Genomic DNA, 17,742 nt, shown 5'->3' on the forward strand with positions numbered 1-17,742 from the left:
CATATAACTTAAAAGAAGAAAATTAACGATTAACAGTATTTTATTACCATAGGTACAGAACAATACGTCAAAGTAGTCGTCGGACTTTGCGGTGTTTATCGTATAGCAATTCTGGGCCCCACACTTTCGTCGGGTATAGCCAGTTCGTTGAGAGTCCTATACACGCGCGGGATCGTTGCGGATCGCGATTAAATAAAAGATTAAATCTCCGGAGAGCGATTGTTCGTGGCTGGGTGGCTCGAATTTTTGACGGCCATTATCGAATACATGAGACTACGTGGTCTCTCCGAAGCCCCGGAGCGATAGGCAAACGGACTGATTAAAATTCCAAGGATGGGCCCCGCTTGGCCTTGAAAAGCTTAACAGGCTGCAGCCCGGATGCGTGTAACGCCGCGTCCTTGCGGCAGCGCACCGGGTTCGCAAATCACTTTGCGAGACGCGTGCGTGGCCTTCGTTCGAGTACGTTCCGTTTCCTTGGGTCGCTCCACGGATTGCGCAAAATGTGTTTTGTTGTTGGAATTTGTTGTACGTTCGCGTGGGTGATTCACACGTGCGTGGAAAGTTTTGTAAAAAATATTTTGGACCGACTACGACGCCCCTCGTTCCCCGTAATCTACGTGCCCGATCGGGGTCGTAATCTCGAGCTTTATTTAGGTCGCCAAATCAGGTATTGGAATTCGGTATTTTCGTACGAAATAAAACAAACAATATCGGTAACAGATGTCGCATACGATAAGATAAAAATAAAGGCCACGTGTCGTTATCGATACAAGTTAATGAGCCAAAGTTAGACACCCTCTTCAATGCACACGATTCAAATGATCTCGAAATCGATAAAATCTCGTAAAAATTTCTCGAAACAATAAGTTACGCCGATAAGATCCGAAAGAGAAGGCCGGTTCCTTATTAACTCGGATGGGGGAAAAAAAATATGCCACGTTGCGGAGCGACCGAGGACACGCGTCGAAGTTAACGCGAAATTTATGCTAATTACGGTAAATTCACGTTGTACGATCGCCAGATTTTATTCGTTCTATGATCATCATTATCTCCCACCAACCAGAGGATCTATCTTTGTCAAAAGCCGCCGGCTGACATTTAATGACCGCAGCCTTAATGGAAAAAGAAGTTTAATAAACATTTTTGACATTCTTGCAATAGGTGTATCGAATATCCGGATAATTTTTAAAAACTTTCTTTCGTTTCCTTCGACTCGATGTACCTTGTTCCTCGTCTGTTCTCTCTTTTTACACGCTGCCCCTTGGTTGAAAATTTTATCAACTCGAACGAAAAGAAAAAAAAATGGCGTGTTACGCAGTTGACCGAGGACGAGCGTCAATGTTAATTCGTTTATGCTAATTACCTCGGAGCTCTGTTTCTTAATCTGGTCAGCCCAGGAACGACTTAACGAGCGTTCTCCGCTCGTTGAACGATGTTTGAACAACCGGGGCAATTCGTCGTTTCCGAGAAAAGCTTCGTTTTGATTCACCGTGAAGGTTACTCGGTCCGATCTGTACCAATTAGTCGAAACCTCTGATGCGACGTCGTGTATCTTGGGACGCCTCGCGTCCATTTGGCTCGCGCTAGGCGTCTGGGTCTCTCGCGAACACGCGTCTTCCTTGAGATAGGCATTGCACGAGCCTCGAACGAGACCTGGGTCTCTTTTTACTCACAGCGACAACATAATCGATCGTACACGATTCCAAATCACCGTATCAACGGACACGTAGTCGACATTTTCAATAATATCGATTCAATACTATCCGTATACTCAATACAGTCAATATACTTCGGTTAGTGAACGCAACTCGCGGTTAACCGTCCCCCGTTGGTAGACGTTGTTCCGCGGGTTCGCCAGGGGGGGCATGGTCGTTCGTATTACGGGGAACGGTCGGCTCGTTTCACGGAACACGAACCTGATTAACCGGGGCTCCTCGTTCGCGCGGTAAATTATGAAAGAGGCGCTCTGCTCGATAAAGACAGATAAGGCATGAACTCTAGGCGATGCACGCAATGTCGCGCAACGCGATACGAACGAACGAACGAACGAACGAACGAACGAACGAACGAACGAACCTTGGGGGCTGGGGAGAAGAAACGTTTGGCGTGTCCTCTCCCGTAGCGTACACTGGACGATGTCGACGGTGCCCCGACGTCGTCATTCATGTCGGCGAGAAACGAATCTACGATTACGAAAGACTTCCGAGAAATATAAACCGAGTACAAGCGGCGGGGACTGATACACGCGGGGTGGCGTATCGCGTCGGTGTCGGGTTGCAAGAACTGATTCGTTCGCGAATGCGTACATAAGAAGAATATACATATATATATATATATATATATATATGATGTGTGTATACGTATACGTTCGCGTAATATACGATTCGTGTATGATCGCGTGGAAGTAGTGGTGGGTAAGTTGTCCTCCGAATAGATTTTTTCCAACGTCGCAACAATGGTCTTCGTTGTTTCTCCGTGCGAGAGGAAGGGATTCGATTGTTTACGAACGGGGCGAAATTATCGCGAAACGTTCCCCGTACGACTAATTTCATAGAAACGTTTAGGTAGCGGGAGGCACTGTACGCTTCCAGGCAATCTTTCGCCGCATCCGGTGGTGGTCCCCAGTCGCGAGCTTCAAAGTCCACGTCCGTCGGGGAGATTACGATTTCGAAATCGGTCCTCTATCCGTTCTCCGAATACGTACCTCTCGCGATCGAGCGAGTCGCGCGTTGTGTTTGCGCCGGCACGCCGCGTCATTTGCTAATTGTGTCCCCGATTATAATTTCAAATCGTCGCGAACGACTTCGCGATGAGTCGATACTATGAAATTTACTATAAATAGGCATTTCTCGACCACGGGTGGTTTCCTGTTCGGGCCTATTTTAAGAAAACGATGTTGCAACGAGAGTTGCGCGCGTCCAGGACAGTGGAGGCGTGTTAACGGGGCGCCGCGGGTACCTCTAACGGGGTGATACGAGAACTGTTCTTAACGGGGCGACGAGAGAATTCTTAACAGGACGGTTGAAGAATTTTTAACGAGACGACGTGCGCGTACTGTTACCAAGAGGTCGCGTGAACGGTTAACGAGGCGCCGCGCGTACTGTTAACGAGGCGGTGGGAATTCGGAGGGTGGTCTCTCTTTCGAACAGACGCTGGTCAACGTCTAGGTGGATAAAAATTTGTATCGCGAATGGATAAAAATGTTGTATCACGGATAGATAAAAATTTTCTTTCCCGATCGAAACGCGCCGCAATCCTGATCGCGTTTTCGCGATAACACACGCGACAGGGCGGCCTGGAAACCGGTTACTATGGAATATAAATTGAACACGCGAAAGGATCCTTTTTTCTCCATCGTCACGTATATCGTGGCGCGCGGAGCTTAATGGCTCGAGATCAATTTTTTAGGATCTCGACCAGTGGGCCAGCAGCAGAGCTCCTCCCCCCTCCGTGAATTATACTCGCGAGGGTTCATTTATTTATTTTACGCGTTTATCGCACAATTTGCGAACACGGAACACACGCGATAAAAAAAGAAAATTGGGTGGGTAGTAAACGAGACAAGAGTGCAGTAGAGTGCTGTTGCGCAATCTAGCCTCTCGGAGTGTTACTTAAAACCGAGTCGAGGAACCAAATAACGCGCGCGAATGGTATATAACAGAAAGATGGCTAGCAATTGACAACGTTTATGTATACAAAGTAATTGACAGGCTTTGGGAAAAATGCCTTTTTTTTTAACGAAAGTAGATGTAATTGCTTTCGAGAATAATTTTGTCGGTACACAAAGTAACCAATCAAATTCTTTTCTTATCGGGTACCGTACAATTTCCACGGACCTTTAAGGTCACATTTTTTATCCAGGTCTTGTACTTTTCCTCGTACTTTTCCTCGTACTTTTCAATTTTCTTTTTTGTACAAAAATGTCCTTGAAAACTAACACACAAAAAAGATGAACCGTTACTTGAAGGTCTTTCGAAATCTTCTCGTCCAAAAATTTCGATTCTTTCGGCGATCAGTGTTGAAAAAAATTAATCGATCGCGTTAGGTGGTCCTCCGCCCTGTGTTTGCTTATCGTGGAAGATTCGCATCGACGAAAACACACCGGCCGGGCCTCGAGCGCCGATCATCGAAACGGCAAGGTATGCAAATAGACGAGAAGATAGCGTTTGTTTGTTGTTCGTGGTGCAGGACGGACGACGATCATTGTCTGGTCGCGAGTTTGCGCTGGTCGTTAATTGCGGCGACTGGATCGTGAGTTTCGTGGGAAATGGACACGCGACGCCCGTGATTCCCGTCGACCGGCCCGATGTAATGACTCTATTGATTCTCTTGCTCGCGTCGACGCTTGCGCAACCGGCGTTAGTCATCGCGAGAAGTCGGAACGCGACCGAGAGGCGACGTGTAAATGCCGGTGATTGAAAATAACTGCGCACGCGCGCACTTCGGCGTCGTTGTAAATTAATTACAGGGACCGCATCCGTATTTGTTCCTCGAACACCCATGACCGTCTTTCAATCGTAAACATTTACGGTTTTCGTTGGTACGTTCTATACGCGTGTACACATCGGAGATCACCATTTTACGAATATTTAAACACACGTGTCGTTTTGTATACGTTCTTTAATACATCGTGAAAAACACGATTTTTAATACATACGTGTGGATAGATCGCGCGTGCGCGCACCTTTTGCGGCGCTGACTAATCGGAGCACCAGATTCGTCTCTGTCGTTACCTCGTTGCGACTAATAGCTTCGAATTACTCTTCAATCGTCAATGTCGTACAGGGTGATTGTTCAAAGCGAGATCGGTAGATTGAAAATCGAGGCGGACTGGAAATTGTTCCGCGACAATATTTTCCTCTCTCGAAGCGCAGTATGCATTCTCGATATGGTATGCATCTGGTGTGAACCAGGAGGGAAATATTGTTTCTCTTTTTTGTGGATATTTGTTTATCGACAAACATAACCGAGAGTAAATTCCTACTACTTTATCGCGACAAGAGGTATCGACACGATGGCAAACACCATTCTGTGCGATACACATTGAAGCAAAGGTATACACAATTCTACGCTGGTGTTTATTCGATGTGATCGTGTTGCAATATGCACTTAAAACTGCACGAAAAAGGTGTCCAACGGTCTTATCGCGTTACAAAACAAGTACGATAAAAGCTTGCAAAATTTTCCAAGCCAACGAAATACATAACCCGTGACAGTCACGAGAGTGTGCATGCGTCAGCCCACTTGTGATTATCACGTGCTGGACTGTTAATGGGTTAAGTATCTGTTTATAATTTTGGCGAAATTGACCGTATACGAATCGTACGGACTTAGGACCGATCCGTGAACAATCTCACGATTAATCGATCTATAACTTTCTTCTGAATGATATTAAATTAAATGAACAAACTTTGGAGAAACAAAAATATTCTTTTCGCTGCTTAAAGACACAAATCCGTAAACGATACTCTCGAGTATCGTGTGCAGTTGCATCCGTGGAAGTGCAATGGTAAATTCAGTACAATAGAGTTGGTCATCTCGGTTGCAGACGTGCCGGTGGAGCGCGGTATTCCAAAAAGAGCACCGTGTTCGGCGTTTCCATCTTTCTGGAATTCGGTCAATGCACCAAGAATGCCGCAGACCGGGTTGCATAATGCAACCACGCGCGCGAACGTTTTTCCACGGCGTACGTGTACGTCGCACGCGGCCGATGGCGCGCAATATTTTCGTGACCCCCGGTTGACATTGCCAAAAGTTACCAATACGGGCGGCAATAGAGGACGGTCTCGCACGAGTAGAGGCCAAGGTTAAGGTCGACCGTCCCTGCCTCCACCTCCATCTCCACCTCCATCTCTCCACCTCGGTGTGCCCAGCCATTCTGTTCGCGACCTCCACGCGTTGCTTTTCCGTGTGTCCGCTTCGCTCGTTGCGTCTTCCTGACGCTGACGCAACTTCCTCCATCGTGACTCCGTCGCGATCGCTGGAGCCGAAAATTCAAACGGTTGTTTAGCATTCAATCGAAACGCAAAAATCAGTCTTCTCCTTTTAACTCCTCGCCGATCGAACGACGAGGATTTATTTACGATGAGAAAATGTACACTCGTACTGTGCAATGAGAAAAATATAAAAGAACTCGACCTAACTCAATCTACATTCTACATTCTACGTTCTTGTGATTCAAGGATAGATCGAATTAGACTACGTTAAGTTGGGTCAGGTTGGATTAATATTTAAGGGCCAATCTTTGAACGCATCCAGAGTGAACTTTTAATGTCTTCGAATCCACAAAGTAGGGGCATTTTTTTTATAAGTTTATCTTCGGTATAATAGTGGTAATAATTTTTCCAAATATCTTCCAAATGAACATCCAAATAATTATAAAGAAACATAGGTCCACGTTTATACCGATCCGCGAATACCAGGCCGCCAGAATGATCGGTTCGACGAGTATTTGAACTCGGAGCGAGACCACCGTACCTCTTTACAGAGAACGTTTATCCAACAGTTTCTGTGCTCGGCATTCATCCGTAGTTCTCGAAACTATTATCGAGCAACGTTAAGACCGATTGCAAAGCTCCCTCGTCGATTTCCAACCCCTTAACAAAACTCGGTCCGCCGTTGAATCCATTCCGCTCGAATTTAGTTGAAACGGCCGGGAGGTGCATCTGTTATTGAGTTCGACGTCGGGTGCAGCTATGCAGTAGAATCAGACGTCAGGGTCGGCCATGTGTGAAACCCCTGATACGTGCGCGCAGATGTTACAGAAATTATCGGACGAAGCGATTCCGAGCTCGCGAATTCCATCTCTGGATACGTTCTGCTCCCAACGATCAACCGTTTCGCGAAAGTTCTGACTCGTGTCGATCAAGGGTGCACCGTACTCACGGACTAAACCTTCCCCACCTTTAATACGGAGGGTTTATATTCCGCGACACGCGGATCTTTTTCCCTCGACGGTGCAGGAGATACACGAACGCGAGCTCGTACTACCGTTTTCGTCCTGAAACGCGACCCTCGACTCGCACGATGTACACGGTGAGGGTGATCAAGCGAGGGTGGAATTATTATGTATCGCGAGAATGACGAGAACCCCGATTTTTGTTTTCCGTTGGAGATTTTAAAGCGATCGTTCGGGACAGGAAGAGCCATTATAGGCTCCTGTATTATATCCATCCCCCGTCGAACGGGGCGGAACGTTTTCTTTTTCGAAGAGTCACACAAACGTACCGTAAATCTATGATGCTTATACATTCTTATCAATTTCCTCGAGTAATGGTAACTTGAAATTCCAACGATTCCAATTGTACATTTTATTCGTAACGGGAAAGGTATTCGATAAGCTCAAACTATAGCTATCATTGATTCTTTTAGGTCGTGTTAATTCGTAGATACAGATGGTCTGGGGTTTACGTGGAATAAAGTGCATTGAGAACAGTCAGACGGTTGAAAATTTAATCAATTGGATTTCTGATAAAAATTCTAACGAAGGATCGATTTGTTACAGGCAAAGCTGCGGTGCAAATGGTATCTTCTCGCGTCGTCTGGACTTCAGCGCGTTCAACAGTCTGCCGCGTACCAAACTGAACTCCTACCACATTAAGGTAAGTGATCGAATTCGATGTACACGTTGGCTCACGCGACGTGCGTCGCGGTTGCGATCTCTGCGTTTGAAAAGTCAGGCGAGGGAATCCGCGTGCGCACGTCGAGCGGGGAAAGTTTGAAACAGTAACCCCGCTAGAGCAGCAGGAAAGCGGAGACGCGAGCTATACACGGGATTCCTTAAAGCGGAAGGCACGCAATAGAGCAAGGTCAAGGCGCGGAGCCAACTCCTCCTGCTTTAAACCTTCTTGGGAAATCCCCGTCGACGGTTTTTCTTCTTCGTATTAACGACCAGCTTAAACAAGGTAAACGGTTAATCGAAAAAATATATTCTGCGCAATGTTGCTGGTTTTCGATTGGGCATACATTTGAAAATGCCCTAGCCAGCTTAAACAAGGTAAACGGTTCATCGAAAAAAATATTCTGCGCAATGTTACTGGTTTTCGATCGGGCATACATTTGAAAATGCCCCTAGCGTTAACTTCGATAATCATTTGCTGTATATAGGTCGTCGAGGTAAAGTGATATTCGCTTAAATTACAATAATGTTCGCTAGTTCGGATTTCAGTGATCCAATCCACTAGTCCTTTTCTACTCGGTGCCTCGAACCGAGCGTAATCCAATCTCACGAACAAAGACGGTTAATAGATATAGCAAGAGTAGGCTAGAAAAATCATAGTAATTCTTTCACTCTTAGATTTTTCATTTTATTTCGACAATAATACTACCATCAGATCGACGAGGTTCTCCCGATTAAAATGAGTACAAACACGGTATACATTGGACAAACTTATCGCTGCTCTATTATTTTTGCTATATTCTAGTCAAATTCGTTAGGAATAAAGTTCGTCCGATATATGTCGCGTTTGTACTCGTTTTAACCGGGAGAATCTCACCAAAGCATTCGTACAATTATTACAAGGATAAAGTTACTCAACGAGTAATTGTGATTTTTGCAATCCCTGCTCTGTACATTTTAATTTAAGCGAACGTTACTGTACTCGGTTACCAAACTCTCGGTCACGAAGGTTACCAAATAACCACTCCGAACTGGTATTCAAGTTCCAGGAACAGTTACACCGCGATAATAAAACGCTCGGCTGGGAACGGTCGCGTTTTCGACCATGATTTGTTTACCGTCGTCGAAGAAACGGTTTTCCTCGCGCCCTTAACCGTTCGTCCTTGCTCCATATACCGGTGCCTATGTGCGTCACGTGTCCACACCAGCAGGACGACCTCGTCGAAATAATCTCTCTCGCGCCGCTGGTGGTCCGTTTTTTCTTTCCATGTTCTTCTCTCCCGCACGTGCCCTCTCGCAGACTTTCTGAAAGAATCCTTTCCCGTTGCGTCGTAACACTGTCGTCCTACCCCAAATACGACGAGGGAAAAATCAATAACAAACCACCCCCTCTTGGTCCCTCGTGTGCATTCACACCCCCCCTTTCGGGATGTTCGTTCACGCGACGCAATAAGCGCTGGTTATTAAACCGCGATACCGTGCAACGTGTCCGGTTTTACGCACGAATAATATTTTCAAAGGAATCGAAGGCTCTCGCGCAACGCGTTTGATCATCCTCCCCCGCGCGACCATAAGCTTGCTCGTTCGCTGCGTACACGCGTTGCGGTAGGTCGATCGATGAGGCGAAAGGATACGACGCAATAAGGCTCGCGCCACCGCGAAAGCGAACGGAATTCTTTTGATCTTCTTTCCCGATTATTTATGGCGGTCGTCTCTCCACCCCAGTGTTTTTATGGGGCTCTTGCGCGAGCTCTGTTTACGGGCTGCGACGCACTTGCCTCGGAAGGGGACCAGTCATTTTTAAGATAGTTTTTTTACGCGGTTCTCAAGGCCACGATCGTTGGAAATTATCATCCTGGAATCGCCTTCCAGGACCATGACGATGAACCTTGGGTACATTTTGAATACCTGCGTCTCGGAACCTTCTCGCGAAGGGTTTCCACAACCCCTAGAAGATACAATCGTTCCTTCCAGTGGGATATATTGGGTTGTTATAAGTCATTTCATTTTTTTTTTGTTGGTAAAAATGAAACCCAATTTTTTTTTAGAGTATGTAAACATTTTATTAAATTATATATTCTCCATTTTGGAAAACGAAATCACTTTCCGAACAACCCAATATTTGAAAACGTTTCATTTCTTTTGCCTCGTACACGCAGTGATTAAAATAAATTACAAATACTAATTTTTATCCGACCCTTTAATTTTATCAACGCATTTGCATCATCGTCCTTCCAGGATGATTTTAATTTTCCTTTGTATTTCATTTTTCCAAAGATGCGATACAATGCATAAAAGAATATTTTATAGTTGTAACAGTTGAATGAAAGTATTTCCTACGTTATCATTTTTTCTTCTAAACGGGCCCAATCAGTTACAAAGTGAAAAAGTATTCCACTCGTGTACAGAGGGGTCGGTAACGATAATTTACAATATCTCTAGAGTTTCTGGCTAGTAATTTTCAGCAATGCAATATCATTTCGAAGCTTTTGCACGGGGTGGGTATATTCTTCAGAATTGCAAGTACAAATACATCTAGACCGTGACGACGGTTTACCTTGTTTTACCTTTGAACTTCCGCGAGGGAGTTCCAGGTAACCACTATGACCATGGTTGACCACTATGAGCGATCCTACGTTTTTTCACGAGGTGTTGTCGAGTGTTCCTAGAACGCGGCGTCTTCAAAGAGCGAACAAACGACGACACGCGCAGCGGTATGCGACACAAGGAAATTGTATTCTATTTTTGACACAACGGAACGACGATTCTCCCGGAATACATCATAGTCGGAGAATTAATAATTCTATACACTCGTGTGAATTAATTCCCCTCGTCGTATCCACTGTTTTCGAAATTGTTTGCCAGCTACGATCGAGTCCAGTGTCCCGAGCGTAATAGTCTAATTTTTAACCGATCGAAACGAGTGTTTCTCATCCACGCAACGCAGTGTTCGATCGCGGTGAAATTGACCGATAACAAATCGATTCAACGACGCGGTTACACGAACGGTGTAAATTTGTTCGATAACACGCGCCATTATATTCAGCACCAGGAGGTGGAGGGGAGGGAGTGAAATTAATACGAAAACGCGTGCGAGAGGAAATTAATTTAATAACCGTAGGACCACGGTAATTTATGGTGCGCCAAAAATGGCTTCCTAGGTGGGGTCAGGTGGAAATGTAGTGGGTGGGGGGCAGTAAAAGAGTCTCGTCCACGTTTACGGGTGGTGTCTCTGTATCGCTGTACACGAGACGGCAGTCCGTGTGTTCCAGACCTCGAAATTACCCGCCATTTCGAGAGCTCGTGCGAGAACGGAGCGAAAGAAAAGGATGACTAGCAAAATAGAGGCACCGGGGGTTTCCCCTCCGGAGAGTTTGGTAAGTGGCGGTGCTTCGAAACGAGCAACCATAACGGAGTCACCCCATTATACTTCGGTCGGCAGGACCTGCCGGGTCCACGGTAGGCATAGGGGCGTGTGGGGGGAGGGTGGGGGGATGGCGCCCGAAAAAACACCGCCAACGAAGGGGTTAATTTGCGAGTCGCGCACACGGTCCAAACGAGGCTGGAATATCGCTACGATGGCGTGCTCCGTGACTGCGTTGCGTATTTTGTAAAATAGGGCCAGTAGAGGGGCTGAAGGTACCAGGAGGGGGTGGTCTTTTTACGTCTGGCTCTTTCGCGCAACCTTTCATCGGCAGCGCGCACTGGCTCGAGGTAGGTAGCTCGTAAAAAGGCTCTGGCCTAGCCCCCCCACCCACCCAACCCCTTCCTTTTTCTTCCCCCTCTCTTTTCTCTTTTCTGTCTCTCTTTTCCATCGTCCACGACGGGGAGCGTTATTTATTCCTCCTGCAAACGCAGAAAAGGGCCACGCTTTATTAGAAGCAACAATGGACACGGAGCAATGCGCCCGCGCACACGCGGACGGACCCCATGGGTTTTACAACCGTACCGGGATATAAGCTGGCCCCTCGCGAACCCGCACAGATTCCTTTCATTCCAGTCCGCGAGACGAATCGCCCGCGCGCGGGATTTTCCAACGCGTGAAAAGACGGCTCGCGTTTCGCGACACACCGCCCCCGAGGGTTTCACGACGTAACGGGGGGACATTTTCCTCGTCACTTATCGCGCGAGCATTTTCTTCGAGCGATTTTTTTGTAGTTTTACCGATCAAAAATACCGATTTGGTTTTTACGAAAATGATTTTTCGGGTCCCTTGGGTACAAAATGGATATTTTATCTTCTAAAGTGTTTTTTCGAATCGGTATCATTCGTTTGAATTTTAAAATACAATTTTAAAATAGATATAAAAAATATCCCTAGGTTTCCCAAGTTTTCTGGGCCCGTCGATACATGGGACCACGATGGATGGGGACTCGAATCCAGCGAGGAACGGATCAATACCTTACACCACGCGGTTTGCGTGCATACGCGGGAGGAACCGCACTCGAACCCTCGAAATTCTGCTTGGGAGCCCTCCCATGGCAACGTGTCGGATAACAACCCTATAGGGCTAGTCACGAGTCGAGTGACTGTCTCGCGAATTTTCCAGCAATTCGATCGCTTTGAAATATTCGAAATTGGGTGCTCCGGAACGGTCGAGAACATCTTCGAAGATAAATTACCCTTCGAGGAGTTCGAACGTTGTAAATCTTCAGAGATAGCTCCTAGTTCGGGGTTGTCTTGTGTATTTTACCTTTTCAAAGATAAGGATAAGCGTTATATACCAGAACTTCGATCGATATCCGCGGAGATAAGTGAAATTTTCAATCTCGTTTAGCCTACTCGTGGACGACGAATCGTTTCTTCGCGGCGCGAAGATAAATAACTCGATTCTTGAAGTTTGAATTTTCTCAATTTCGAAAATACATCACCGAAGAGTTACAAAACGACCGATGGGTCCGATACTCGTCGCGTAATTATGTCACGCTCGTGTTACAGTGTTCGAGGTAACTTTAAAAGGCCAAGGATACCATCGAGGATGAATTTTTTAGCGAAAACTCTGCCGTAACCGACGCAACAACGTAAATACATACACGTGTAGGCGCGAACTGTGTGGTCAACGCTGATCGACGCTCAAGGTCTGCAAAAACCTCGCGGAGGACTTTTTTTTGTACATTCAGATTCTCGTTAAGCCCAACGAAGCCTCGAGGGTCTCCGACACTGGGGGCCGAGGGCTCCCGGTTTCGAACCGATCTCGCGGCGTTCGATTCGAACCCTTTTCGCTCTATCATTCTAACCCTCTCCCCGTTATCGAGGGGTTGGCCAGCCCTTTCTCTGCGCTACGAATTGCAGAATGCAAGGTTTGCCTTTTGCGCGTCGAATACTGATATGCAGTGGCGCTTGCTTGCACCCCCTCTCCCGTTTCGCGTCGCTTTTAAAACTGGGGATTGCTGGCGTGAATTGGAAATCATGGCCGTTGCTGGGCTCTGTTCGTTCCCTCGGAGCACCGTGTCCCATCGAGGGCGATTTCTCTCTCTCTCTCTCTCTCTCTCTCTCTCTCTCTCTCTCTCTCTGTGTCTCTCTCTCTCCTTGTTTTCTCTCCGCGGCAAATCGTCCCGCACCCTATCTCTCGCGCGCGATTCGTTGGAGTATGATCGGAGGTTATTATTACTCTCTCCGTGCTTGGTAACTCTTGTTTATGCGAAACGGGCCTCGAGCACTACGAGGCATGGTTCGGGCATTGATTAACCCTACACCCCGTGAATTTGTAAACGAAAAATGTTGAAAATATCTTCGTTTCGATATCGATTTACAAAGTAAACGTCGACTGGTTGCGAAATGGAAATAGAATGTTATTGTAGTTTGGTTTCTTTTGGTGAAAATGAAACACGATTTTTTTAGAGTGTATAAACATTTTATTAAATTCCGAACAATTCAATATTTGCTGGTAGTTGTTCGTATTTGTTTGTAATGAAAGGGAACAAGGCACAGGTGACCAGTGGACACTAATAGAACACTAGCTTACAATTGTTTAACCTACTCTAAAGTCAACCCTTTGCGCTCAAAGTATTTTTCTACAGGGCAAGAAACCTCAAAGAAATCTTTTACATCGGATGTGAAAATAAATGGGAGAATAAACTTGGATGTTTCGTATACAAGATACTTTATTTATCTCGAGCCACGAAGGAAGTCTCCCTCTTGAAAAATTCAAACTTCGAAAAAATGAGAAAAATCCAAGTGCATCGGTCGGCGAGTCTCGGTCGTTTTTCGAGTGCAAGGGGTTAACAATGGTTAACATTGCGCCAGAATACGAATCACGATGATCCTCTTACTCGGAGAACTGTTATTCGGGGAAACGAGTGGGACACTTCCAGAGATTAAATCCAAAATCCTCGACCCACGGGTTTCATTCTGTGTTAGACCATCTCGTAGCAAAACCATTCCGTCTTTTCCTCTGTCCCGTGGTGTTCCTGGACGAGTGATTTATATTCGCCTTACGTGGGTGTCCGTAGCACCGACACCTATGACGGTTATAGCCGCAATTCCAGAATGTCCAGACGGACAAAGGGGAGGGCGGCAACCCTTTTAAGAAGGAGATATTGCGATTCCAGCGGATCGGGAACGTTACCCTCCGCGACACGCCACGGTGATCTCTAAACGGGCGTAGTTAGACCGGACAATAAATCGGACACGAGGAGCGATGGAAATGGGAAAGTGGCGTGTCGGGGTGCAGTTACTCGTTGCGTTCGCCTCGGTGGTGGTTATAGATTGGGGTGTGGCCGAAGAGAGTCTGCTTCGTGTTTGTTCCAGGCTGTCGTTCGATCGCTATCCGGCAAGTGCACCGAACTCGTTAAACCTCGGCGCGAGTCGGTAATTTGGATACTTTGACCAACGCATGCGCCACCCGCTTCCCCGCCTTTTTTACCGTTCGAAAGCTCCTCGACGCTTACAAATCTTCGAACGCGTTGAATTTTTCGTTTCGAAGCGAATTTGAATGTTCGTCGACGCTTGCAAATCATTGGACAGGTTTGAATTTTTCGTTTCAAAGCGAATTCGAACGTTCGTCGACGCTTGCAAATCTTCGAATGCGTTGAATTTTTCGTTTAGAAGCGAATTCGAACGTTCGTCGATGCTTACAAATCATTCGACAGGCTTGAATTTTTCCTTTCGAACGCCCATCGAGAACTTTAGCCATAGAGAACTTTACACGAACCTAAACTTTTTAACCCTTTGGGGTCGTATGTCCGCTCTCAGCCACCACAGCAAGGATCATACTAATCTTATATACTTTATTCAACTGTGTATTAATTTAAACTTTCATAATCTTACCTGTTATCTGATATTTCAAGGGAAATTAATTCCAACCAGTACGACATCCCATGTCCAAATTTAATACGGCCGCAAAGGGTTAAATTTATTCACCAATTGTATTTTCCGGTGGTGTAGATATTTTTTCGTTGGTAAAATCGAGCTTTCTCCTGTCTCTAAGTGTATATACGAACGACGTAGTTAAAAGCGACGTCGGATAGATTGTTTGTTACCGAGGAGGATCTTTATCTATTCGGCTCGGTAAATATTGTTCCTCGACGAAGATAAACGTCTTGGTTTACTCCTCGGGGAACGCCGCGTGCTCTGCATTCGACGCTGCTCGCTGTGCTACGGTAATCAACGGGTTGTTGGTACTCTTTCCAATTATTTTCGCACTCGTTACTCCCGCGATAAGAACACGTTGGGCGGGGCATCTAACGTTATCGCGTTAAAAATTCTAGGCGATTTCTTACACCGATACCGTGGAACAAGAATTGGCAAACTCTAGCCTCGGAATCGAGAACAATTCTTCATTGAATTCCATAGAAAGAGGTTGCGTTATTATTCTGTATTCGCATTAAAGTATAATACTTTGATATCGACCTATGAAAAATTAAACTCGTTCGATCCACCAGAGGGAGTTGCGTTCCACATTCAAGGGAACTTTAATCGAAATAATTCCCTCGATTTCTTGGCTCGTGATTTATAATTAAACATTCGAGCCACTCGACGCGTGTCGCTCGCGATACATTGTTAACCCTTTAGCCTTGAAGGGTTCTCGCTACGAGAAACTGGCGTCTCGATAAAATCCTTCAAATCGTAAAACAAATCTGGAACATTTTTATTTCAATACCCGACACGTGTACATTTACATCTCACGGGGAGTGTAATATTTGAATTCCAAGTCAAAGTTTTCACAGATTGGAAAGAGGTACAGTGAATTGAGTGGACTCCTCTCGAGTCCAAAGGGTTAACGATGCCGTAGATGTCCTTGATACAAAACAGTCTGTTCTTGGAACGGTCAAAGGACACCGAAAACGTTTGAAGAACGGTTAGGTGGACCGTGTAGTAGAAAGTCGGGAGAAACGACGACGGAGTGTGGTTTAAAGGGTTGCAAAGCTCGCTGGTACCTTTTGACGACTGGTGCAGGAAAATATTTTCTTTCTGACCACGAAAAACAGAAGCCTTTCGCGATTCGCGGGAGTACCGCGCCGGTTGGTGGAGTTCTGAATGGCACTCGTGGCCGAGGTAGTGGAGATTAATTAAAAGGACGAGGTCGAAAAACCTTTTGCACGCGGTTGAACCGCTTCTGCATCGTTGTAATAGTCCCCCTTTGGCGCCTTCGCTGGCCCCCCTTTCCCCATCCTGTCCGTCTTCGCTTCCTCCTTCGTCTTCTCGTTCCACCATTTCGATGGACATTGATTCCCAATGAACTGACGCTGATATACGACATCGGGCTCAACCACTCGGAGCTAATAGGAAACGCCAGCTGGAATTTATTGTGCACCGTGTACCGTTAGATATCGATGTCACCGGGCTCTCTCCCTTGCTCCTCGGTCGTCTCATCGTGAGGAGAGAAGAGGGACACCGGTCTATCGGCAAGTAAGGAGAGATATCGAGAGATCGAGCGTGTATCGACTTTTTGCCGCGTCCAGGGAAATCGATTCTGAACGGAGTCTACGACACTGTGGTTTCCATGTCGCCGCGCCACTTGCGGTACCGTTTCTACTATTGTTGGACATCCGAAAACGATCGCCTGGATCGATGAGAATTTTAATTTAAATTGCACATGTTTTCCCGTAAAATGTTTACGTCTCTGTGAACATCGTGCAACATTACCAGGAGCACAATCCACTGAGCAACGTTCTTTCGAATCGACGGTAGAAAAATATAGCACGCTTTGGACGAAAACGATTTTCCAAAATATAGAGAACGCAGTGGATGTAGTTTTAGAAAGCGTAGGGTTCTTTCCAAGAGCGTACCGTAGTCTCAGTGGTAACTCTCGCGTGCAAAATTCTGCGTAAAAAATATTTTTCGAGTCTCTTGGCACGGTTTTCCAGCTCGAGGTAAAACGCGAGCAGGAAAATTGATAACCGGACTTGTCCCGGGATTAGACCGATTATTTACCGGTTTGGGTATCGGTGCAAGGGCGCCCCCTCTTAAACCGGTGAATTTCTCCACTGGCGTAGCAAGAACCGTGTTATTCCTAAGATAGTTTCCAAGTAATATAATCCCGACGTGGCGCGCGCCCCTCGCCGGCGGCGGCGTTGATTAAATTCAGAGCTAGCGGGAAACGATGGACGCGGAAGTTCGGTCGGTCGAGTTTCTCGCCAGTTTCTAGGTGGGGGTGGAGGTGGGGGCGGCGGTGGCCTGGCTTTCCTAATTTCGTTACGTCGTAACCGAGAACCGCGCGCGTATCCGTGTTTCGAGCAGGCTGCTCCGCTTCCTTTCGGTTTCCGCTCGAAGTTTGATTGAATTCCAGATATCTCCACGAGAAGACGATCCATGGGAGATTAGGCGCGTATTAATTCACCGATGCCCCCAGAATCGTCGAAAGCCCCTCGAGAGTCGAGGAGAACGACCAAATATGGGCTATCGCTTTTAATTTAGGGTTTACCGCCTAATCTCTTGGAGATTTTTCAGACGTCACGCTCCAAAGTGTGTATCTAAAACGTGTCTCCTTTAGCGATGTGAAGTCACACCGAACAGAGCAATACTTGTTTCGAGTTATATATTCGAAACGAAAGTAAGAATTCTCATTTTTCAAAGTGGTCTAAACACAGTTGATTAAACAAACGCGGGCCGGATCTTTTTCTCTTGTTCTTCCACCAATTTCGAGCAATACTTGTTTCGAGTAATGTATTCGAAATGAAAGT

General features: G+C 46.2%; 1 protein-coding gene across 1 annotated transcript in view; it reads left to right on the forward strand.

The window, feature by feature from the left end:
- Window positions 1-17,742, forward strand: part of Heca (hdc homolog, cell cycle regulator) — a 205,496-nt gene that overhangs the window by 25,641 nt on the left and 162,113 nt on the right. The window contains exon 2 of the mRNA XM_076308773.1: window positions 7,505-7,601. Coding sequence (XP_076164888.1) covers window positions 7,505-7,601 — 97 coding nt within the window. The remainder of the gene's footprint in view (window positions 1-7,504; window positions 7,602-17,742) is intronic.

This window comes from Ptiloglossa arizonensis, chromosome 4, assembly GCF_051014685.1.
Source record: "Ptiloglossa arizonensis isolate GNS036 chromosome 4, iyPtiAriz1_principal, whole genome shotgun sequence".
Classification (NCBI taxonomy): domain Eukaryota; kingdom Metazoa; phylum Arthropoda; class Insecta; order Hymenoptera; family Colletidae; genus Ptiloglossa; species Ptiloglossa arizonensis.